The sequence below is a fragment of the Stegodyphus dumicola genome, chromosome 5 (genome assembly GCF_044657685.1).
Source record: "Stegodyphus dumicola isolate Sdum_Otavi_A_Nest chromosome 5, ASM4465768v1".
Classification (NCBI taxonomy): domain Eukaryota; kingdom Metazoa; phylum Arthropoda; class Arachnida; order Araneae; family Eresidae; genus Stegodyphus; species Stegodyphus dumicola.
The window spans coordinates 141,811,892-141,838,099 of NC_140772.1; the positions used below are offsets into that span (position 1 = coordinate 141,811,892).

Genomic DNA, 26,208 nt, shown 5'->3' on the forward strand with positions numbered 1-26,208 from the left:
GAACTTTGAATTGCATCTTTTCAGGGAGTTCACGAACCTGCTGGGCACTCATCGTATTCGTACCACTGATTATAGACCGCAATCAAATAGAATCATTGAACGTTTCCATCGCCAACTGAAAAACACAATAAAATCGCAAGAGAATCCTCGCTGGACAGAATCGTTACCTCTTATACTTTTGGGTATTAGATCTTCCGTCAAAGACGACATCCAAGCAACTTGTTCTGAGTTAGTCTACAGTACTTCCGTAAGACTGCCTTCGATTTTGTGCTCAGATCAGCTTTCTCCACCATCCCTAACACCAACATATGTAAATCGTTTACGATCTGTCATGCAATCTCTGATTCCCATCGCAACATCAAAACACTGTTCAGAGCCTATCCACATTCATCCACCTTTAAAATCATGTTCTCATGTTTATTTGAGAATTGACTCAGTCAAGCCTCCTCTTCAACAACCATACTCAGGTCCTCATCCAGTCATTGAGTGATATGATAAAACTTTTATCATCTCCGTGCATGGTAAAAATCAAACTGTTTCAATTGATCGACTTAAACCTGCATTTTTCGTTAGTGATAAAACCTTTGTCTCTAACACTAAACCTTCCAATAAGACAGACACATTGAAGCCTACCATGTCACATGTTCCTAAAACTACCACAAAATCTGGACGACATGTCAAATTCCCTCAACATCCATCTACCACCTACATATAATTTATATATATTGTTATTTATTCAGTATTTCATTATGCAGTTTAACTTATTATGTGTTTTATATTGTACCTTTTACCTTCACATTTATCATTGTATAATATAAATTCTGTATTTTTTTTTTTTTTTTTTTTTTTTTTTTTTTTTTTTTGTGTGTGTGTGTGTGTGTGTGTCTGTATTGTTCGGTCTCCCTCACTGGGGGGAACTCTGTTGTGTTACTATGGAAATATCGTACGAAGTTTTGTGAGTTCTATGCATGCTCGCCTCGCATGAGCGGCTGATAGTGAGGAGAGAGCAGTGTGCATGAAGCGAGAATTTACCTTCTCATCGGAATGTTATTATTGATGTGTTAAATAAAGTTTATATATTTTATACTTGTGTCTTGCCTCACCACGGAAATCCTACAACTTTAACATTTCATGAGATTTACAAAGCAGTAATACAGATTACGATAGTACAATAATACAGAAGCAATAATACAGAAAGAACGCAACTTTAGATCATGCTCTTGCCCATGGTGGACAAAAGATTTAACGATTCACAGAAAGAAGGTCAGAGCAACCAGAGAAAGGTTCCAAAAAATGATAGGAGAGCAAAGAGTTAAAAACAGAATAATCTGCAAAGAAGTACGACCAAATTATAAACAGCTAGTGAACAAAGAGAAGAAAAAAGCTTGGGGTATGCTTTGGAACTAAATAACAATAAGCTCTCAGGACTTTCTTTGAAATTGCAAAGGGAAAATACAAGGGCCCCCTGCAAATCAGTGCCATTAGAAGAGAAGATGACACCTTGTTAAACAATGCAGAAGATACTATCCAGAAAATCATAAAGTACCATTTCCCAAAGATGATCTTAACCAAGACTTGGATCACCATACAGAAATATTAGTAATTTCAACAACAATCTCTGTGTGACAGCAGTAAAATCTTAGGTCATGTAGGAGCTGCATTCACAGTGTTCTCAACCAACGAGGAAATCTACAAAGAGTACTTTTGGCTAAGCTATTAATGCCTCAGTTTTTCAAGCACAATCCCTAGTGTTCGAAGTAAGCCTCTGGCTAGGTTCGCAGGACCCAGAGGAGAAGGCCCTCTTTACGGACAGCATAAGTGTTTTCAAAGGATTGAACTTCTGTTCAACTAAAGAGCCACACTTTGCAGCTGTAAAGGAGGTCTTCTTGATGCCTTTCTCTATGACCCCAGTTACGATCAGCTGGTTAGAGGCTGCAGCCCAGTGCACTGGACAGAAAAGGGAATGATAGGGCCAATGAATTAGCAAAGCTGGCCGGGACCAAAACTTCCACTGATAAAGATGTTTTCCTTTCAGGCATAATTCACAAAACTGTACATCAAGTCAGTTTTCCTGGCAGAATGGACTGAACATTGGTGGGAATAAAACGCAGGTTGTTTCACCTTTAACATCTTCGAGCCTCCCTCCTTGCAAAGGATCAAGGTGTTGGTTCTTTCTGTACGCCAGCACCAACCCTGTCAAATTTCCAGCCTATTACTCATGGTTTATGCCAACAATATTTCCTTGCAGATGGATTAAGTGCATTTCACACAAGACAGGATCCTCAATAGTTCAACAGCATGAATGATCACAATCAAATTTACCCACAGAGGGCCGGCTCACTAGTGGCCGAGCAGTTAAGTTACTGAACACTTGTAGTTTGACATAAGTTCGATTCCAAGTGAATGGATTGGCTGCATGGCCCTTTTTATGAGGCAGTTTTCTTTAGGAAATTCTTCACAAAGGCATCCATCTCCTAGGTGAATTTTATTGTGTGTTTTGCCATAATCAAATAAACCAAAGCAATCACCCACAGAGAAATCAGACTGATTAGGCTGTAAATGTGTGAATACTAAGTAATCATATTACTGGTATCTCAATAGCTGATCAGAAATTAATAATTGGTATTTCCCTAAACTGCATTCTTGTCAGAACTGCACAGCCTATGTTCCCAGTATGATGGAGCAACAGTACATTTTAGCTCTGATTTATATGATTTGGTTGCCTGAATATAGTAGATCCAGGACTGAACTCTTTGCCCAAATCACACTGAAGTAACTCTTTGCCCAGATGAATATATAACTAAACTCCTTGCCCAGATCACTGAACTGGGGAAGTAGTTATGTGCTATCATGATTGCCACAGCAGACACCTTTGAATTTCTTTTGTTGAGGCCATCTGAAGGAATCATTATATTGAACCCCACTTACCATGAAGACTGCATTGTTCATTTTCATGTTGCATTTACTTTTGTAACCACCATGCAACTGGATTGTTCAGTCAGCCATTTTACAAGGCACACAAGCAAATACATCAGATGAGATAGTATACTTTTTCTTTAACATGTACATAGAAAAGCATGGATCACAGATTTGAAATTCTTTGGTCATGTTTATACTTTTAACAAGGAATTTGTTTTATAGAGTTTATGAGATCTTGCTAGAACATTCTATGTACTGCTTATAAATACTTTTATAATGAAATACTATTACTATTATTAAAATGCATCAAAAATGGTTCACTTAGGTTTCAGCTCATTAGTTTAATATTTATTACATCCCTTTCCCTCTTATCATAATGCACTAAATATTGAAAACACCTAAATTCATTTTCATGAAAATCCTTCAAAAATTTGCACTAAATTCCCTGTTATTGCATCAACAGACAAAACAGCAACTATAAAGTGACAAATTTTACTGTGGGGAAAAAAAAAAAACTGCATGATGTTATTTCAACTGAATATAGAAACAAGTTGAAACTTTGGCCAATAATTCACAGACAACAAAAGCATCATGAACAATGCATTATCATGATGCAAAATTCAGAAGTTATCTTGCAGTAAGTCACACTATGTTTTACAAACTCAAGCAATGCTGAAAATATCCACACAATATTCTTTGTTAACAGTCTGACTACTTGATAAAAATTCATAATGCACAATGGCATGGCCAGTGAAAAAAACATTAAGTATTACTTTAATTGTTGATGAAGTTTTTTTTTTTTTTTTTTTTTTTTTTTTGTTTTGTTTTACTTCACCTTTTGACAGTCATTCACTTAATTGTTAAGATGTCTGCATATGAAAAGCATGGATGTACGCTTCATTGCGAGAAATAAAATGTTACTAGGGATGATTCACCTTAAAAAGCGTAATGAGCACACTGTTGTTTTTGAACCTGAGAATCAATGTACTGCAGATCTTAGCAAAAAAAATTCTTCAAAACTTTCTCTACCTTCCTTAAGCATCTTACACCATTAAAAAAACCCTTAATTACATTAATCATCCTTAATGCTTTTTTTATCACAGAATTTCACAATTAAAATTATTATTCTGCTAAACAGAATGTAATTTTAAATTTCCTAAATTAGATATACAATATATATAAATAATTTTAACTTACTTTTGCTATTAGTGACTTAGTTTGTAAATAAAATGCTTCAATAGTTGCACTGTCATAAAGCTGGGTAATACTCTCAACAAAATATCTAAAAAGAAATATTTCTTATAAAAAGTGCAAAATCACAGTACATGCATTAATAAAAAGGAAATAAAAGCATACCAATATTATTGAGGGCATAAATATATACACAAATTTTCTATGTGTTATTAAATGATTACATTTTAGAATATTCATTGAATTTTTTCCAAGAAACAAAAGAAAAGTTCACTTTAATGATTTAAACATTTTATTACAAATTATCCTTGACTTATGACAAATATTACTCCAGCAGTCTTATGGTAAGTCGATTTCCCATTTTATTTTTTATGTATTTGATAATATTTTTATAAATTAAGATTATATGAAACACAAAATGAAGTTAAATTCTTAACTTATATAACAATTATAAATAATTTATCTGTATTGTATATACACATATTTTATAAAATTAACATGAGAAATTAAATTTCTTTAAATTAATGAAAATTCTTTAAATTAATTCTCTTCCTTTAAATCAATTAGAAATAACACATGAGAAATTGTTACTCATTTGAGTGATTCACTGCACATAAAAAAATGCATGTATGCATGCGCTGGTGGCAAATTTTAATGAGAAGATTTTTAATCCTTTTTCCTAGCCAATGGTTGTAGAAGCATAATTGTCAAAAAGTAAAATAGAATTTTTTTAATTAGAAGCAGAAAAGATGACTAACTATTAGTGTAAAAAATTAATTAAAATTGGATGGCCAAATACAAAAATCTATAGCCCCAGAACTGGCAAAATCATATTTTAACTTCAGAGAAGAATAACCAGAAACAAATGGATTAAAATTTTTGAATCCCTGTTTTGTTTTACCTAGAACTTTACAGGAAGATTTGTTAAGTACAATTCTTTATACACATTTAGGAGTAGAAAAAATTATAAAAAGCAAAGCAAAAGAAATATATTTTCCAGTAATGCCAAAAAAATTAAGACCTGGTTCTGAATTGTCCAACATGTGGGAGTTCTCAAAAAGCTAATAATAATGAACCAATTGTATCTAAAGAAATACCAAATGGTCCACGGAAAGTATTCTCTTTCACTCTCAAACTCTTTCACTCTATTCTCTTTCACAGATCTCTTTCACTTTCAAAGCAAAACTTATCTAATTATTATAGACTATTTTAGCAAATACATCGAAACTCAATATCTGAAAGATTTATTATACTATATAGGAGAGATAAAACAACTGACCAAACTTCAAAACAACTGTAAATCATTTTTTCAAGGCATGGTATTCCCAAAACAGTATATTCAGATAATGGTGCACAATATAATTGCAAGAAATTTAAGGAATTTGCAAAGAAATGTAATTTTGACCCCAAAACATCACGCCTATACTCCCCATAATCAAATGTTGGAAGAAATATTAAAAAGAATTTTATAAGAAGCTTAGTTGAAAATAAAAATCCATATTTAATTTTACTGGAACATCACAACTCTCCTCTTTCAGCTTCCAGCTCTCGTAATTATTTTTAAAACCGAAAGTATGTGCTTTGTTTTCATTGCAACATAGCATTTCATCTTACTGCCATTTTCATTTCCATAGTAACACCACAGAAATATGGAAGTTTTACAGTGAGGCAAAGACACATTAATAAAACTATAAACTTCTTTAAACATAATGATACTTTGATGAAAAAACTGAACTGCTGCATCATTTTGGCACTCTGCTGCAGCTCTCATAATTATTTTTAAAACCAAAAGTATGTGTGTTGTTTCTATAGCTTTTCATCTTATTGGTTTTTTTCATTTCCACAGCAACACCACAAGCTTATATTAAGTCACCTTCAGAATTAATATCTGGAAGATAAGTGAATGGAGAAAGAGAATTTCATCCAAACTAACCAACATGAAGAAGAGCTATATTTATTGAAAAGACAAACATTACAAAAAAGTTATGATAGGAATTGTAATATACCATTAAAATTAACAAAGGCATTACTGGTGTTATGATCATGTGTACACTGAAGGTGTGATGATCAAATGTACTTAAATAAGAAAGGAGAAAAGCTAAAAGGGAGTGGGAAGAGCATGTTCATACAGAATTATAAAATCCAACGTAAGAATTACAGTATTTTCCCAAATTTATTGTCTGGTTTAGTGGAAAAAATTCATAGTATATAATTCTTTTGTGGTCCCACCATATACCAAAGCATTACTTGTATGGGATACAGCTGTCCTTTCTATGTTGTTAAAGGAATTTTGGTCTCTGTGTTATTAAAGGAATTGTTTGAGCTTACCATTGATTTTTTCTTGTAACATTATATTATAATTCCCACTACCCATCTCCAGTAATAAGCCATTTCAAAATAGGAGCTTCTTATTTCTTTTTAGCAAAGAATCCCATGCCAAGACTCATGCAAGCATATTCAGTTCTGCTAAAGTTTGGGGCACCTACACATCAAAGCAATTTGCATACCCAATCTTCTTCAAGTATTCATATACTTTATTTTCTGGAATACTTAGTCTGTCTGATAGTTCCTAAGTACAGTACAACTCCAATTATCCAAATCGCTGATTATTCGAATCACTTTCAGAATTTAAGAAAAAAAATTAAGAGTGTGGCCACAAGCAACTTCTCATTGTCAAGTGGATGAGCAACTTGGCTGCCCGAAAACAGATGAAGACAGTCAAACAGCTTACTTTGACCGAGATGTTCAGAAAGCAATGACTTTCAGCACTTATAAGTACTCTACAGTATGCTATATAACATGCACATAAAAATGTCACCCTTTTCATTTTAATTACTGTATTTGATGGCATATAAGACGCACTGGCATATAAGACACACCCTTATTTAGACGGCCACACAAAAGGAAAAAAGTTTCAATAGCGTGGTTTCTTTAGTTCTCACGTTTTGCCAAATAAACAATTATTGAATGCAATTACCTTCACGTATAAGATGCAGGTAACTTTTTTGAGACCAAATTTAGGAAACAAAGTGTGTCTTATATGCCATCAAATACGGTAATTAAAATCACTTTTTCTTTAAAAATAGTTTTTTCTCCCATTTTCAATATAGAGTAATTAATTAAAGCGTTCATAGACCCTTTCTTAGGAAAAAATCCAATTATCTGAATTTTTGATTATCCGAATGGGGTCTGGTCTCAATTGATTTGGATAATTAGAATTCTACTGTAAAATATTTTGCAACAAGACTTCATCTGCTCAAAAATGTCTTGTGATTTTGCAGGTGATCTATCACAAGTTCATTTAATCTTAAGTTATTCATATAACAGCATGTATAAAAATACTTTTTTGATGTTCGTTTGTGTGTATGTGTGAGTGTATAATTCTGAGATAAGGTACAGCTCATTCAGCTTGTGGTTGAAAGCACAAAAATCTATTTTCATTTACCTAATATATGCACAGCACATCTAGCACGTTTTAATTTTGCAAAATTGAATTTTTTTTCACCTGGTAAATCCGAGTGTTTTGTTCAACACAACAGTTTTACAAGAATAAAATTTGGACTTCAGTATATCAAAATCACCCTGAGTTTAAGTATATCAACCATGCACTAGACACTAGTAAAAATTTAATCAAAGTTGTTTTACTGCCTTTTATTAATTAACGGTCTTAGCAAATGTGGAGTGACATCGTATACCAGTTCATCACTCAGCCTCATAAATTCCTCTCATCTTCCACAATATAATTTAAAATTGGCCATTGCTTTTTCATTAGAAACCTGGTTTTATAATTTAAAGCAATCATGAAACAGTAAATTTTTTAAGAAAAGTTAACTTTACCTTTTTTAAGAAATAAAAGATTTATCCTTGCCCCCCCCCCAAAAAAAAGAATTTTGAATTATTTTGTATCCCTGCATTTTTTTCCAGTCAGATATATGAATATAATGCTTTGCTCACCATTTTCTGTCCCTATAAAATCTTTTTCTAATCAAAAATCTGACTCCAGTCAGCTTTTTCTTTACTACATCATAAACAAAAGTATAAGAATCCAGACCAATAATGACTTTTTGAGAAATAGATTATGCTAATTACCTACAGTAATAAATGTTAAAAAGAAACCCTACAGCTCACTGATAGAACAATAGCTTTCCAATTTTTATCTTAAGTATCACATTTCTTTATACAAAATTCAACTCACCAGAGGTCGAGGGAATAAAATTGCTTAACATGGGTACTTTGGCCCAGGTTCAGAACTTAGCAAATAGACTGGATACATGAATATTTCATAGTTGGCCTCCCTCAATAACATCACTAAAATCGAGTTTCCCTTAACATCCACCATAAAGATATTCTTCCCTTGTCAGATAGCCCTCATGTACTTTGGGTTAATTAAATTAGCCAACAAATCAATTCTGCACAATATTCTATGCATTCGTTTTTTATTCACTATCCATAATAGATCTTTTGAAGGATAACATGGATAAAACAGAGCTTTATTTTAACAGGCTCATTTCCATGTTCTCGATTAGATTCAATAAAATAAGATTGATCCACTTTATCAAATAAATGCCATTTTGCTTTTCAAGAAAAAAATTTTATGTTTCTTAAAAATCTATAAGTGATAGAACAGCAGCAAGATGTCATCCTTACATGAAATAAAATAAGTTAGCTAGCTTCTGCTAGAAGTATTTATGTTGTAATAATAATGGAGATAGTTAAATAGTTTTAAAAAAAGGACTGGTATCACATATAACAAACCCTGAACAAACCTTGAACCACTAGCAAAGTTAATACATAATAGACTTAAACAAGAAGAAGTGGTGGAAACCTTTTTCTGTCATATGGAAATTTTCAGCTGTGCAAAAGTTAAGATTTTATTTTTCCTGCATTACAACATGATAAAATGTCGGGTTTCATTAGAATTGGGTTGGACTTCATTATTCATTTATTTACTTATTATTTTTTAGCATATAAAATGTCATCTGCCTAAGCTCCATCTCAATTTTGACTAATAATTACCTTGGAAGACAGAACCGAAGGATTTCACCCACCAACTTTACAAGAAGACTTTTATATCAAAGAATTTTAAGTGCCACACTGCAAGTCACAAATATCTATATCTTACGCAAGAACTGAACCAAAACATATAAGCACAACAGACAGCTTTTGCTAAGCATTATATTACCCACTTGTGTCAGCCGTCAGCTTATTCGTAAACAGTAGAGAGAATCAATTTTCATAATATAGACCAAATTGTTATATGTAACTAATTGATGAATATATGAAGAAATATTTACTCACTTTATTCGGAAATAAAAGGTTAAAGTGGATCCTTGTAGCAACGATTTTTTCGGGAATTCATGTTCCCATACTCGTTTATCAAGCTGCAACCACGAATACTGTCCCCTAAAAATTAAGCTTCTTTTTAAATATTACATACATATATACCACACAAATAAATAATACTTTAAAGAATTTAGAGCTGTGAACTTACGTGTCATCTATAAAGGCTATACCAAAGTATTCCTTTTCTTTTAGATTGAAATGAGATGCAACAATATCAAGTAATTCACCGGCATATAATCTTGACTGTAAAAATAAATATGCATATAAAAATCTCAATATTAATTTCATTCTTATAATTTAAAGACATAATTCAATTTATTATCCCTTTGAGGATTCAGTTACACTTTCATACCTAACTAATAAAACTAAAGGATGAACTAAACGTAAGAAAATGATTTTTTAAATCATGACGACTTTAATAAAATAATGAACTAACCTTTTTCTCATCAAGCTGAAAATTCGTATTCTGAGTTGGAAAGCACTTAAGCATAAATCAACTTATAATCATTATGGGTTTATACTCTTCATCCAAATACTTAATTTTGCCCAGTTTTTAAATGGATTTTATGCTTACTGTATTGCTATCTGAGTTTTCTGCATTATTTCTCAAGAATAATAAGAATCAGGATTTTTTTAATAATATTATGTCTTAACTTTTTCATATGAGTACTTTATATAATTGGAATGCTATTTCTTATGAATTAAAAGCAATTCTTAATATCAAATACATAAGATTTTCCATCATCATAAATTTTTCTGCATAATCATAAAATATTAAATGTTTATAACGCATTTATTAGCCCTTTTGGAAAAAACCTTTAAAGTATGACAATAAATTATTTGAAAAACAATTTTAAATTTGAAAAATTTTTAATCTACCAATAATATCATTTACAGTCAAAAGTCGTTAATCCGGACTCGTCGGGACTTCGGCGATTCTGGATTATCGATTTTTCCGGTTTATAGATCATCAATTTAAATCTCGTAAGATGGCATGCAGAAATTCTAAAATTAAAAATATGAAACCGTAATTTATGAAATAAAGAACAATTATGATCTAAAGGGTATCAAAATTTACAAAAAAAAAAAAAAAAAAAAAGCTTAATATTTATTTGTTTACTTTATTAAACATTTCTTTCAATGTAAGTTGTTTAAGTTGCTTCGTTTTATGTGATAATACTTTCTCTTTAATTCTATAAACAGACATAATTTCTTGTTCAGTTACAAAGTTACTCTGTTCAAGTCCCGTTAATTGCTGTGCCGAGAATACCGACTAACTTGTCAATCGAAATTTTTTCGTTTTCACTAACCTCTCTGTCACATTCTTCGTCTTTATCCATTTTTTGCAGCAATTCCACTTTTGTTTGTTGGACATCGAAACATACTTTCGTTTTGTAGATCCTTTGGAAGTTCCAGCATCGGAAATTCTATTTGACATAATCGAAAGTTCAAGTTTACTTTTATAAAATTGCTCTTACAGTCTGCAAAAAATAATAAGCGGGATCCAATTCGAAGATTAAGGAACAACGCAATCATTAACATTAACTGAAATAGATAATTAGATAATTCCGTTATACATTAAACGCGCAGGCGAAAATGTATTCTGCACTTGCGCACACGCATATGCGCAGTAGTCAAAGTCTTAGGCGCACACGTAAAACGCCTGTGCGCATGTGCCAACGCGGCGCATGCGCAGAAAGTTTTCAGCTTTGAGGTCCGGATTATAGATCATTCCGTATTATGGGTGTCCGAATTAACGACTTTTGACTGTATCTATGTTTTACTCCATGTATTAATTAGCTAATCTAAATTTCATAATCCCCTACCATGGAAAGCAGAGCAAAGATTTTCATGAAAACAATGCACAGCATATTCCACAAACTATTGCATTAATATTATCTACATATATCTCCTGCAAATGCTATTTTAACACAAATTTGTTGCACATAACATAACACTGCTATGTGCAACACTTTTGTGAAGATCTCTTCGAATAATTACTCAAGATGAGCAGGAAGAAATTATCAATTTATTAGAATTAATAAGAGTGCACAGCAAAATAACAGCTGTAAATAACTCAAGCAGGATGGATGCAAAGATTAGAAAAACCACACTACACAAAAAATGTCGTAGATTACCAACAGCACTCATAGATTAAACTCTAATATGCAATTCAGCTCCATCTTTGAAACACAGACTCTCTAAAGCTACTCCGAACTTACTGACTGCTGTCTGTCAGGGCTGTGTTTACAAAGTAAACAAAAACGTTCTTGCCATTTCTGAAGTTCCATCTGCTGAAGCGCTCACGAAGAGGAAACAAAAGTACCTCAAATGCCGAAAAAGCAATGAAGGTTAGTGTGACAATTAACCTACACTAATATAGGTACACTGCACACACACACAACAAGCACAGCTAATCTAGTGTTAAAAAGAAATGAAAGTATTGAAGCAACTTGTTTGCTACACGACTTTAAGGTGGGTTCATCAGCAGCTATATCAAGTTGTTGAATATATTTGGCATTGGGGAAGATGCCACGAATGAATGCACCAGCAGGCATTGGTTCCAGATGTTCAGGTCAGGAGATCTGAGCCTTTGTAATGAATCCCACAGTGAGTGACAAGGCCATGAAAACAGCCACAGAACAGGCGAGTGGTTAAACGTGTGTTGAATTTGCCAAACACTTCTAGGTTTTCAAGAAAACAGTTGGATATTACCTGCACTTGGATATCAAAATTAAGCATATGGGTGAGTGAGTGAGCGCCACCAAGGAAGACCACTGACCTGGCCTTAGCCTCACAGTGTGTTATCTTCCTGGCAGAAACCATCTACTCTCTGCTCCATTCTGCTCCGGGAACGCAGCCGAATAGACGGCTAAGAGCCTCATAAAGTCTACATATAAGCTTGGATGTTGTTGTACGGGGAAAGAGTATCCTGTTAGGAACTACTTAAAATTAAGCAAAGAAGCAATCAAAAGACTGTTAAGAATCGCTGTTAGAATAGACAGAAACTTGTGTTAGATAAAGTAAAGATAGAAGGACTTTGCCTGAAAAATTAACTGCCGTGGATTTTCTGGACTTGCTAAATGTCTACATGCGGGTGCTTATCGTGACACAACCGTCATATCTTTATGGGGCTTCTGTGAAATCGTTGGTCCTGCATGGAGGAAAGTTGTAACCTATTAAATTATTGCACATAGTAAACTTTAAAAAAAATAAATAAATAAAAAATAAAAAAAATAATAAAGAGAGAGATTAAAAGATGATTAAAAAAATCCTAGCGCCCAAACATAATTTAACGCAGTTTAATTTCCATGTGCCTGACTCTTATGTAAGAACATTTAAAAGATTGTGTACCTGTTATCACTAAGATAACAAATTCCTGCATAATTTAGTTCTTTGCGCATACTTAAACTGTAGTTGTTTTACAAATTGAACCATTCACCTACATTTTCTTTCGTAGTACTTGCAGACAGGATAATACATACATAAGTACAAAACTGAATATTAAAGTGAAAAACTAACATGATACTGAGTACAGAAAGCTGATCCCTAATGCCTGCATACATAACACTTAAAAATGCATACATAATACATGAAAACTAAAAATAAAACTGATAAGCATAATACATAAAACTGATCATTAAGTACTGCTATGTAGTCTAAATCCTAGCCAAGTACGAAGTGACCTTCATAGTACATGCTGAGAAGGAATAAATACAGACTTGAGTACTTTAAAGTGAACATAAACAGAAAAGTACAGCACATACTCAGTAAAACTGATATCTGATTCCAAACACTTGAATACATAATGCTGATACATAATTACAAAGAGAAACTTACCTACATTAATTCCATAGTTAGTTTTATCACCTTAGAACATGCACATAATTTATACAAAACATAATTAAGCACGTAATGCTGATCACTAGGGAAGAGATTCAAACATGCAATTGATCACATAAATACAGATATTTCTTCCCTAAAATTTGCATAAAAAGTTGAATATTTATTAAAATTAAGAAGGCAAAAATGCCATACCAATAATAATATCATTCATAAACTTAAGGTGATAACATAAGTTGACCTTGCCCTTCTTGAACCTATTTATCACAAACTTGTAATTTAAATACACGATTAGTAAGTGTAGGAAAAATTCATTGCTGTTGAAGATTTTACTGGCACGATCTGGTCTTGCGAGTCCTAGACCTGTACATTAATTGCAAAAGTAAACATTATAAAGAATATAGGCAGGTTGTTGCCATAGTCCTAATTATCTAAGTTAGTCTTGGGTTGAGAGGTTCGAGGTGTGTGCCCAGATTGATTTAGTGTGATTTATACATTTTATGATTCAGAGCGCTAAGCACTTGATTATTTCTATTTGGGGACACGTATCGTCGTATTAGAGAATACTTTCTCTGACAATGGCTGATTACCGCTTGTAGCTTTTTATTTGCTGTTTTGTTTGTTCTCATATTTGCCGCCCATTGTGGCCAGTAAGCTTGACTTGGCTTTCTTATATGGTACTGTGCCGTGTTTGTGCAGTGGAAGACGTAGTGGTCTGGATCCCCCACCTCTCCACATTGACATCTTTCTGTGTCACTCAGGCTGAATCTATGCAGATAGGTCAGGAATGGGCCATGACCTGTATAAAACTGTGTCTGACTACCACTATTGCAGTTTAACTCTAGCGTTGTTTTTGGGAAGAACATATGCGTTCTCCTTCCTGTATCTGCTGTGTCCCATCTGGCTTGCCATCTTTCTATCAGTTGTTTTAGAGTGATCTTTTTGAGATGAGACCTAGGTAATTTATCTGGCAGTTCTGTTCTTGAGACCTCCTTTGCCGCTTCTTTTGCCAGGGTGTCTGCTTCCTCATTGCCTTTAATGCCCACGTGAGCCGGAACCCACGTGAGGCATGGCCTTTCTGATGGTGGAAGACTGAGGAGGATTTTTCTAATTTCTTGGACATACTGGCTTCTACTTTTGTAACCTTTGATTGCGTCAAGGCTAGAGGCAGAATCACTGTAAATAGTAATGTGGAGAAGTCTGTTCCTCTTCACATAATTAATTGCTGCTTTAAGTGCTGCCAGCTCAGCTTGGAATACTGAGTTCCTACTGCCAAGTCTTCTTTTCCATTTATACACAGCTGTATTACCTTTTAGAACGCAGAAGGCACTGCCAGTACCCGTCTCGGTTTTTGAGCCATCTGTAAATATAGCTGTGTGGTTATCTTTTGGTGTCACATAGTGGCCTAGAATACACTTTTTTAGATGTGTTTCAGCCGGATGTCCTTGAGTCACTGGCTTGTGTTTTTCAAAGTCTTCAGCAAAGTGGTGTTGTTCCCATAGAACTCCATCCTCACCTAGCCTTAACACTCTTGCAATTAACGACTCCCTTTCCGCTTGCAGGTCTAGCGGAGGAATTCCTGCTAGAACCTGCAGAGCTGTCGTTGAAGTAGTTCTGTAGCCCTTGCAGATGAGCAAGAGTTGCAGCCTTTGCATGGACAGAAGTAATCTACGCATGCTTACGTTGAGTGTATTTCCCCAGATCGCTACGCCGTAGAAAACAATTCTTTCTGTTATTGCTTGGTACCACCTCTTAAGCACCCATGGTGGTGCTCCCCACTGCAGTCCTGTTGTGCGTAGCATTGTGTTTGTGAGTGCAATACATCTTTTCCTGAGTTCTTTTAAGTGGGGAATCCAAGAGAGATTATTGTTGAGGGTAAATCCTAGGTATTTTATGTTTGAAGAGCATTTTATTGAGCTACCGTTGAGTCTAATGGTAGGATTTCTTTTCATTACTCTTTTACGCCCTATAAATAGCATGGTAGTTTTTTCTGCTGAGATCGTAAGTTTATGTGTTTGTGCCCACTCTAAGAACCTATTTAGTGCATTTTGTGTAATTTTCTCGATATTGTTTCTTCCCGAAGTTACTAGAAGGAAATCATCCGCAAAAGCCTGCAGATGTATTTCGCTCTCCATCTCAAAAATTTGGAACGCTGAATTAGCTACTAGGTTCCACAGGGTTGGCCCTAGACAGGAACCCTGTGAACAGCCTTTCTCCAGTTTATGCTGGATTATTCCATCGTTTGTAGTTACTTGGACTTGTCTGTCTTCAAGGTAGCTCCTTATCAACTTTAAGATCTGAATTGGGCAGTTGATTGAATCTAATTCTTTTGTTACATCAGGCCACCAGACATTATCGAAGGCTCCCTTTATGTCAATAGATATTACTATTGAGTGATTGTCTTCCTCTCTGTTCTTTTTCAGCACTTTCAGGAGATCTGCTACTGCCTGTTCCGTAGATATTCCTTCACGGAAGCCATACTGTTTTTTATTAATTACTGAACTTTTATTCAGGAAATAATTTAGCCTCATTAGAATGATTTTTTCTAGAACTTTGCTAATTGTGGGAAGGAGACTTACCAGGCGGTAGGAGGTCGGATCCGAGGGATCTTTCCCCTTTTTGTGAAACAGAGCGATCTCTGCCAGCTTCATATCTTTCGGAAAGTGTCCTACTTTCCAGCATGCTTTGCAGACTGAGTGGATCAGCTCTGGAAACTCATTATGCAATGCCTTGAGTATTATATTGTCTAGACCATCCGGCCGCGGTGCCTTTTTCCTTGCCAAACCATTTATGATTAGGTCTACCTCCTCTATTGTTGGTGGGAGATAGTCTCCATGCACACATTGTTGGCAGCCAACAAGGAACAAAGCCTGTCCATTGCTCTCTCAATACTGCAACACACCATATTTTATCAAGTGCTGAAAAGTGGGAAAGTCAAAATTAGAAGCTACTACCACAAGGGTGCACCATCGCTATGGGCCTGTATTTACAGATGCACTGCAGCAAAAGGAGTCAGCACTGCTTAACTGAAAGGGTGAACTGTGCCTCCATAGCAAAATGAGAGTATTCAAGGTAAAGGCAACTAGAGATACCATTCCACAACTTGGCTAGGAGACAAAGTGCCATCCTTTATGCTTACCGGATTTAGCACCCACAGATCACCACCTGTTGCATTCTTTGAACTAACATTTCTGTGGAAAATCCTTCCACAGTGAGGCAGATCTTCTGCACACACTCATGGAGTTCTTTGCAGCCAAGGCTCCTGAGTTTTCATTATGCAACTGAAGAAATGCTGGCAAAGTGTGCTGGATACCGATGGAGATACGTTGAGATTGAACACGGAGAGCTATGCACTCTATTTCTCTTCGTTTCTAACAATTACCAATGGCATTTTTTTTTTTTTTTTTTTTTTTTTTTTTTTTTTTTTTTTTTTTTTTGTTATTGGTATACACCAGACATCTAGATATTTTGGGGAAAATCACTCTGATAGCTTCAAAAATGCGTTTTCCCAAAACCCACAGAAAATTATGACCCGGGCGGAGACCTAAACCTAAATCTTGGTTTTACATAAGCTATTTTTACAATTTAAACATTGTTAGACTCAGAATCACAACATCTATATTACTATACTATAAATAAGCACTTGAATTAAAACAAAAACAGCGTTAAATTCAATTAGACAAAAATATATCCTAAAATTATTATATAAAATGAAACAAAAATAAATAAAAACAAATAAAATCTTATAATAATACACATAAAAATAGTATAATTAAATGTAATTAAATATTTATAGAAATTATAGAATTATAGAAAAGATTTTATATTTTATATTTCTATTTATAGAATTATAGAAAAGATTTTATATTTTATATTTCTATTTATAAAATTATAGAAAAGATGCATGCTTTATAAGAAAAATTTTCCGTATATGTAAAAGGATAAATAAACTTCAGCAGACTTTTGGAGCAGAAGCAGTCAGAAATAAACAATCATCTACAAATAATTATGATATTTAAGCAGAAATATAAAACGTTAAAGTTTGCATTTGCTTTAGAAAGAAAAGCTAAAATGACAGCAGCATTAAATACCGCTGGAAGAAGGATTTTGGCATAGATTTAAAAAACCCCTTATGATATGACATACATTTTAAGATATAAAGACAGATATGACCTATAGATACAAAAGAGAATTCCTGTGCCTCACTGTAAGTTCAAATCTAATCTAAATATACATCATTTGTTACAGGCAGGGCTGTGGAGTCGGGCTGATTTTGGGGTAAAAGGAGTCGGAACTGGAGTCGCTAAAAACAGGACGACTGCGACTCAGACTCCAGTTTTTGTTGGATAGTTGAATTTGAAATGAAATTAAAATGAATTGAAAAAATTAATGACAAGTTGAGTCATTATTTTTATTTATGAACCATATACATTAATAAATAGTTATTTTCTATTTTATTGACATATTAATAAATAAATATAAGGAAGGAGGATGGATGTGATATTTGCCATTAATGATTAAACTAATTCATTTAGTTACTAATTTCAATGGTAAATTTAGGCAAGCAACAAGAACTCGCAAAATTGATGCCATTCTTAGGAAGCGAGCAGGAAAAGGAGCAATTATTGATCAAGCAACACGATAAGGAAGCACATATTTGATGATAAAGAGGTTGTTAGAATTAAGAACTTTTCTAGAAGATGTAGATAACCCTAATGTTTCACTAACAAAAAGAGTGTGGAATGATCTTGCAGAATTGGAAACTTCTTTCTACACTGTATATAGCCACAAAAAAGCTGCAATCTGAAGAATCGACAGGAGGCGAGAATGGAAGAATGTGATGTTTGTTTTTTCTGAAATGGAGGGTTTATTGCAGAAGGAATCATTTCTTCAATGAAAAGAGAAACTAGTTTGCTAGACAATGAGATCTTGCTGTGTTCAATATATGTAGATTCTAAACACCGAATTTTATTGGATGATGAACAAATTAAATAGGCAAAGAAAGCCATCTATGAACTTTAAGAATGAAATTATTCTCAGAACAACTGGAGAATTCGAATCAGGACAGTCAAACTGCAGACATTGCAATTGAGTCTCTATCATCCTCTTCCAGTGATGAATTAGATTTTGAGAAATATTTTTGGATAATATTGAAAAGGCTAAGGCAAAGCGAATGAAAATAAAGAACCAAGAGCCTTTAGATATAAAAATGAAAAAATACAAACAAGATGTCTACACGGTCCTTGAAGAAATAGAGAAATATGATTGCGCTTGCAAGCTACCTCTTTTAGAACTTATAAAATCTATCCTAAAAAGTTAAAAGAAGTAGCTCTAACAGTAACAGCTCTTCCTCCTACTCAAGTTAGTGCGGAAAGACTCTTCTCAACTCTGAAGTTTATCAAATCGGATCTATGGCCCTCCAACAAAGAAGATCTTGCCGAAGCTATACTGTTTCTTAGAGATAACTAATGCCAGTTTTTCCATTTCATAACAAATGTTAATTAATATAAATAATTTGCTATGCCATCAGTTTTTTTTTTTCTGTCGCATAATTTTATATCTCCCGTTCTACTTCTTTTATATTAAAAAAAAAAATAAGCTGAAACCCATGTGCATATGTTTACTTAAATATATATGAGGAGTTGGAGTCGGTCATTTTCCCTACCAACTTCACAGCCCTGGTCACAGGAAACTCCCATAGACGGAGACATGACTGAAAATCTTTTACACCATAATCATTTAGTTAAAATGCACCTGGGAAAGAAACAAAAAATTAATAGAAAGGATTGGGGCTAAGAATAAAGCACTTCAGTACTACAGATGCTTATTTTAAAATTACTGCTAAGTAAGGAAAATATTTTTGATTGCAGCATTGTTAATTGAATACATTTCCTTCCTTGCACACTGCGCAAAAAAAAGGGGGGGGGACAGTTTTATATCTCTCGTTCTACTGGGCCGATTAACGAATTTCTACTTGCGTTTTTCATGTCTCAAAAGCGCGATTTAGGATAGATACGTATTAGATATATATAGCTTTGTTTTAGTATAGGTATTTTGACACAAAATCGGACTTTTTCTGAAATGACATGCCAATTTTTTTTTCCATATTTCGATTCTATGACTTAAATTATGCCAAACTGCCATGTTTTGTAAAAATCACACGAGTAGTTTTTTAGAAATTAGCTCTCAAAATTTTAGCTCCTCAATGTTAATTGAATTTGATATTTATTAATCCAATACAAAGGCCGTAATCCGGACGTCCATTATCCAGAATGATCTATAACCCAGACCTCAAAGCCACAAACTTTACGCATGCGAGTAAAGAATGCGTATACATTACTTTACACATGCGCGCACATGCGTAAAGAAATATTTAATAGTAAACAAATAAATATTAAGCTTTTTTTTTTTTTTTTTTTTTTTTTTTTTTTTTTTTGTAAAATTTGAAACGCTTTAGAGCATAATTGCTCTTTATTTCATAAATTACGATTTCATACTTTTAATTGTATAATTTCTGCACGCCATCTTACCAGATTTAAATTGATGATCTATAATCCGGAATCGTCGAAGTTACGACGAGTCCGGATTAAGGACTTTGTACTGTATCTCTTTTTTTACTAAACTTACTTGATTCCTTCTTCCAGAATTCGAAATTTAGGCTTAATCCAAACATAATTCGCACATTTTTTATTATTTATTTAAAAATTTGTATTATTAAATATTTTTTTATAAATTTTTCGAAAAATATTTTGAATTATAACCTATAAAATTTTTAACATAATCTTAAAGTAGATGTATTTCTAAGCATATCTGCAAAAATTCAGAATTTTTTATTCAAAATGTCCTAAGATATACATGAATTTACATTTTGGTGCATTTTGAAATTTGGCATAGCTTATATATGTGTAGCTTAAGTGTTTGTCGCCGATAGTTTATTGGTTGCTTGCGTAACTGTAAATTGTTTTATTTCCTGTGCAGTGCAGCGCTTGACGAATATTATGAGAAATCTAAGCCGGAAAAATTAAAAATACAAGAGCATGTGCATTTAACATTAAATAAATAAACTTAACATCTATATATAATAGAATTCGGAAATCTGCAACCGACTAAAACCGGCAACGATGAAAAAACAAATAAAATGAAATAAATAAACGTCTTTATTATATGCAGCTTAAGTGTCTGTTTGTCGCCGATAGTTTATTGGTTGCTTGCGTAACTGTACTAGCCAATGGGGTGAAGTTGCCACGGCACAGGGTTGCCGTTTCAATTGAGACGTAGACAATATCCTGTAAAACTTGCATTTTCTATGACCATCAATAAGTCTCAGGGACAAAAGCTTCAGCGTGTTGGCATTTTTTTACCTGAGCCTGCATTTGGTCATGGTCTACTTCATGTTGCCTTTTCAAGAGTTCGTGAAAGAACAAACGTAAAATTAAAAATAATTGATGGTCTTCTGCAACGCGAGCTTAAAAATGATGGAAAGATCTACACAAGAAATGTTGTGTACAAAGAGATCTTTGACATGTGACTTAACATTTTATTATTTAAATCACCTTTATTTATTGAGCTAGCGGTGGCTCTTAAGAAATGTACCGCCAGTGGTTTCCTTCATTGCACTCTACTTTAAGCAAGTAGAAGGGGGAAACCCTATGGGGCAGTAAGCAAAGGGGCGTCCTCGCCGCCTGCCCTGGGTAATTCAGTTTGAATTAGCAGACACCTTTGCACAAATCATTTTAATTACAATTTATAATATCTAGAACAGCGGTCATTTCGTATGACCGCCGGGCTTTCTAGTTTAATATAAGCGATAATAACGAAAACGTAATTTGTTAAAATTATTTGAAAGAATGAACAATGGACCTTTTTTCCTCTCGTGCATCAATGAAAAATAAGGAAAATAAGTAGGTTACTATAAATTAAGAATTCCGCTAAGTGAATTAATTTGAAACTGAAAAATATCCGTCAAAATAAATTTTTAAATTTCTCCACAAATTTCTCACCAAAAATTACAAAATTTAGTATTTAGGCAGAATTTGAGTAGTAGAATCGAAATATGGAAAAAAAAAAAATTATATGTTCAGAAAAAGTCTGATTTTGTGTCAGAATTCCTATGTTAGAATAACGCGATGTATAAATCTAATATATATCATAAGTCGAGCTTTCGAGACATGATGAACGCAATTTGAATTTCATCAATCGGCCCAGTAGAACGGGAGATACAGAATTGTCCTTGGGGGGGGGGAGGAGCAATGTACTTACTGTGAGAAATGAACGAATGAAAAATAGCAATCATTATTAACAATGATTTCTTGAAGGAAACTAAGGAACAATGAATAAATGATAATTGTCGCATGGAACTTAGAGGGTTTTCTTATGTTGAAGGTTACCACTGAACAACGGAAAACAATGATCAAGAGACAAAACAAAACAAAACAAAACACACACACACACACACAAAAAAAAAAAAAAAAAAAAAAAAAAACAGATTGTACAATGTTGTCTTATAATACAAGGAAAATCAGTGGCGGATTTTAAACTGCCATTAATTAAACAAGAACCAAACTTTTTTTTTTATCATTTCCCATTCTGCAAATAAACTAAGAGACTCTTTTTCCTGTAACAAGTAAGTACACGTTTATTGAAAGTTAAAAAATATTTCCATATTAACAAATAAGAATTAAATATCAATATCCACTTGAAATTGAAATTGAAAATGAAAATTTTACCTGTATTATTAAGTCTAATCTTCGTTCATCTAGCAATACCACCTGGCTGCGGCGGCCTTCGGACATCTGGAATATCGAAAACATTAATTATTAATAAAAAAGGGAAGGAGAGAAATTTTTATATTCTAGTTCAAATAAAATGCTGAATTTTTAAAGCCCTTACCCACAGGAAGATTCTTTTAAATTTTAGCTTTAAATTAAGCTAGGAAACAAATGTTGATTACGAAATTAAATATTAATAAGTTATGAAACAGTTTTTTTTTTTTTTTTTTTTAACCTTTAGCAGCATAGTCATTGTGCCCTTTGTGGTAACTGTAAATAAGATTACAAATTTGAATCGACAGAGGAAATCCATCATCCATGAACTCATCTAAATTCTATTAAATAAGGACCTTAAAATGAATATAACAGCAAATACGCAGCACGTATCTGAGACATAAGCAAGAAAATCGCGGCCATTTTATTCTATTCCAAAATGTTTTTCTTTCCCCAATTCTTGTAATTTCCAGTAATATGACTGGAAGCAAATGGCACTGCAAATGAGAAGTCATCATTTCTGAACTGCAACAGCCAGCAACGCTATTTTTTATCCTATTGTTAAAGAAAAGAAATTTACTCATAAAAGGATTTTTCAAAGATGTATGCATAAAGGATTTTGAGAAAATAACACAAAAATGTAAATAATTATTTAAAAAAAAAGCGAATAAAAAAAGAAAATTTGAAAAGCGTCGGATTTTAAATTACGTCCAAAGGGGCGTTTTTTTAACATTTTGTGTGTTACCTTTATTTGTTAAATATCATGTTCTTTGCACTTAAACCATAAAATTCAGTTCAAGAGCAATATCACAAAATAATTTTAAATTGAGCATATCTTTAGAATTTCCGATACAGTCTCACGCGCTGGAGATAAAAATGTCTTTTTCTGAACAACGTCGAAATTGCTCGCTTTGAAATCTTTGAGTTTGTTAATCAAAAACCTGGTATTCTGTGGTATTCGTTACAGTTTTACAAAATATGAAATCGATAATAAATTTGGGCTTCCAGATGCCCATATTCGCAGTAGGGTTACGCCAATCAAAATTTGATGGCTTTAGGTACCGTTGTTTTATCACAATGCGAGAAACATACATACATTTAGGCAGATTCTTCATTACAGTACAAGTCCGTAATCCGGACTCGTCGAGACTTCGGCGATTCCGTATTAAGGGTTTCTTCGGATTATAGATCATCAATTTAAATCTGGTAAGAGATTAATATTTATTTGTTTACTTTATTAAACATTTCTTTCAATGTAAGTTATTTAAGTTGCTTCGTTTTTTGTGCTAAACGCGCATTCGTAAAGCAAACAAAAAAAAAGTTTGTGGCTTTGAAGTCTGGATTATACATTATTCCGGATAATGGACGTCCAGATTACAGACTTTGTACTGCATTTCATTTCTCCAAATATAATACAGGGCGATAATATTTAGTTGCAACAGTTTGAAAAGTGAAACGGACATGCAGAGTGATTCGACGCAAAATCGCAAAACGAAAACAATAGTTCCTCAGAGACAAAGCCTTTTTGGACTAATTATTTTGCTCTAACTTATTGCACTTTTCTATATCTAATATTCATGATATTTAGCATAAAAATATTCAAAACACAAAACATTTCGCCATTATTCATATTTGATGAAGAATAGTTTATCATAATTTAACTTCCTTCCCCTCCCAAAAAATCTTCCCTTTAAAATTTCATTTTTATTAAAGTTCACATATCCTCCAGAAACATTCCACATATCTTTCGAAAAATTAGCCTTCCCTGTTGCATGTTTATGTTTCACAAATACATATTCCCACCAGAAAAATAACAAAATTTGAAAATTATACGCAGATATTAATTCGAAGTTACGAAGAAAAAATTAAGAACGAGAAAAAAGGTTCATATGAACTTTCAAGAGTCTAAGAATACAAAATGCTTGGAGGCCAAAAGGAATGGAAAAAGGAGTCAAAATTTGCAGAAAGGCAAGTTGTAATGGTTAAGAAATGAGAAATATTATAAAACCTTTACCAATATTATGCTTGATGCATTTAAGAGCTCAGATGATGGGAAGAAGTACCTGTCAAAATTCAAAATATAATTGCAGCCTTTATATTGTCCCCTGTTATACGTTCTAAAAAGAATGTTATCGAATATTCATGAAAAGTTAATTACATTTCTTTCGTTTAATCTCTTAAAAATGTACATCATGAAAAAATTTCCATTCAATTTAAAATAACATTAAAAGAATTATGACTACCAAATTCACCTATTATTGTCTTGATTTTAAATCAAACCAACAACGTATTTTGAGCAGTTAACTCGGAACTTCATTACGTTCAAAAAGCTGAAGAGAAAGCTTATTCTACATTATTACCGGACTTTTCGCTAATAAACTCAGCTTCCCTTCTTTCTTCTCGAAAACTAATGCCGATCCATCATTGCCACTCGAAACAGCGTAAACAAATGCATGTGCGTAAAGTAATTTGAAAAGAAGATCTCGAAATGCACTAAATTCCTTTACGTTTTAGTATCATATTAAAACAAGAACAAAGGAAATAAAATGTGAGTTTTAAAAACCTCGTTTACAGACAGAACTTCGACATGTGGTAAGATATAATTTTTTGACAATAGAGCAAATTTTATACACACACTTTTAAGAGACATATGCAAATAACTTGATGTTTTCTAGTTATCATATACACATATGTAGCCTAGTACAGACAGAACTTCGACATGTGTCAATTTTGCTGCATTTAAAAAAAAAGTATAATTAAGAAACAACAAGTCTAACTTCAAATAACAAACAAAAATTGCTAAGAACATGAAACGGAATGAATAATATGAGCATTTATCCAAAAGGATGGATGAAATTCTTTCCCAACAGCTTTTACTCCGGAATTTCTATTTCCATAAAACAGCATGACTAAGTTCCTTGTCAATAGGTTCAGCAAACAGGAAGGTCAGATTTGCTACAAACGACAAATACAGTTTACAGCTTCTTTTTATAAACGTTAAGTCCTATCTCTCTAGATCAGGGGTTCCCAATCTTTTCCTTAGACCGACCCTTTTAAACGAACATTTTTCGTCTTCGACCCTCTTAATATACTACATCCAACATAGTCGTAATACAAATAATTGCAAATAAGTAACTTAAAAATACCAATAAGACTAAGAAAATTAGAAAAAATTTTGAAACAAAAAATATTAGTGCTTATTATTTTTTCAATTATTATTATTTTCAATTTAAAAAACATAAAATTTTTAGGAATAAAATCACAGATTCCGGTTGCACAAAAGTTAGATGTTAATAAATGAGATGGCTTGATGTATCGATGCAGTTTATTTCTTAATATTTGATGTAAAAGTGTTTAACTTAATTCTTGAATCATCTCGTTCAAAAATACTCAGCCTGTTTCTTGCTTTCGTTGCAAATTATTGGCTTCATTAAAGGCTGCTTTCACTAGGTACAAACAGTGACTTTTAAATTCCAAACTTAGACTTTTCCAAAATTTAACGTACATGCGTGTTTTGACTAAGACTTGTGCTTGGATATATTACTTCAATGGAATCAGCTTTTCTTACATCATCAAATATTCCATTCAGCAATTCTATAACCTATGCTGGCACATTCAGTACGTCGTGCTCCTGCATTTTCTTTTATATTGCACATGAAATAAAAATAAAAAATTGTATATTAAAAAACTAGTATTGGTTTTTAAAATATATTAAGTAATTTTAGATATTTTTCCCTTGTATTTATTTTATGTGATTTCTTCCTTACTGCGCGATATAGGTTTACTTCAATAAGCAATTAGTTATCAATTTTATTAATATATTTTTGGGATTAATCAATGGGATTTAATCAATGGGATCTTGATTATACAGATTATAAGGTATTTATCCCGCCTTCTTAGCATGCCTTCTTGGATTAGTGGTCATCACGCTCGGCGCGCATTCGAGAGGTCTGTCGTTCAAGTCCCAGAGAGGGCACTGCTCATTTTTCATGTCTTCCTGCTTCAAAAATACCTAACGTCTCTACAGTGGCACCCGAACTAAAAAAGGTGGTGAATGATGATTCTCCACTACCAGAATTTGGCGATTGCGTCCCCTAATATTCCCAATCGCCCTTTAAAAGGGGAAATATATAAGGTATTCCTTCCGCCT

The 26,208-nt window shown here is 33.2% G+C and overlaps 1 protein-coding gene across 4 annotated transcripts in view; it reads right to left on the minus strand.

Moving 5' to 3' along the window:
* Window positions 1–26,208, minus strand: part of LOC118181300 (uncharacterized) — a 243,838-nt gene that overhangs the window by 158,270 nt on the left and 59,360 nt on the right. For all 4 annotated transcript variants that reach the window (XM_035350406.2, XM_085817136.1, XM_085817135.1 and 1 more), the window contains exons 2-5: window positions 22,023–22,088; window positions 9,602–9,696; window positions 9,409–9,513; window positions 4,117–4,201 (exon numbers count right to left, since the gene is read on the minus strand). In XM_035350406.2, coding sequence (XP_035206297.2) covers window positions 4,117–4,201; window positions 9,409–9,513; window positions 9,602–9,696; window positions 22,023–22,088 — 351 coding nt within the window. The remainder of the gene's footprint in view (window positions 1–4,116; window positions 4,202–9,408; window positions 9,514–9,601; window positions 9,697–22,022; window positions 22,089–26,208) is intronic.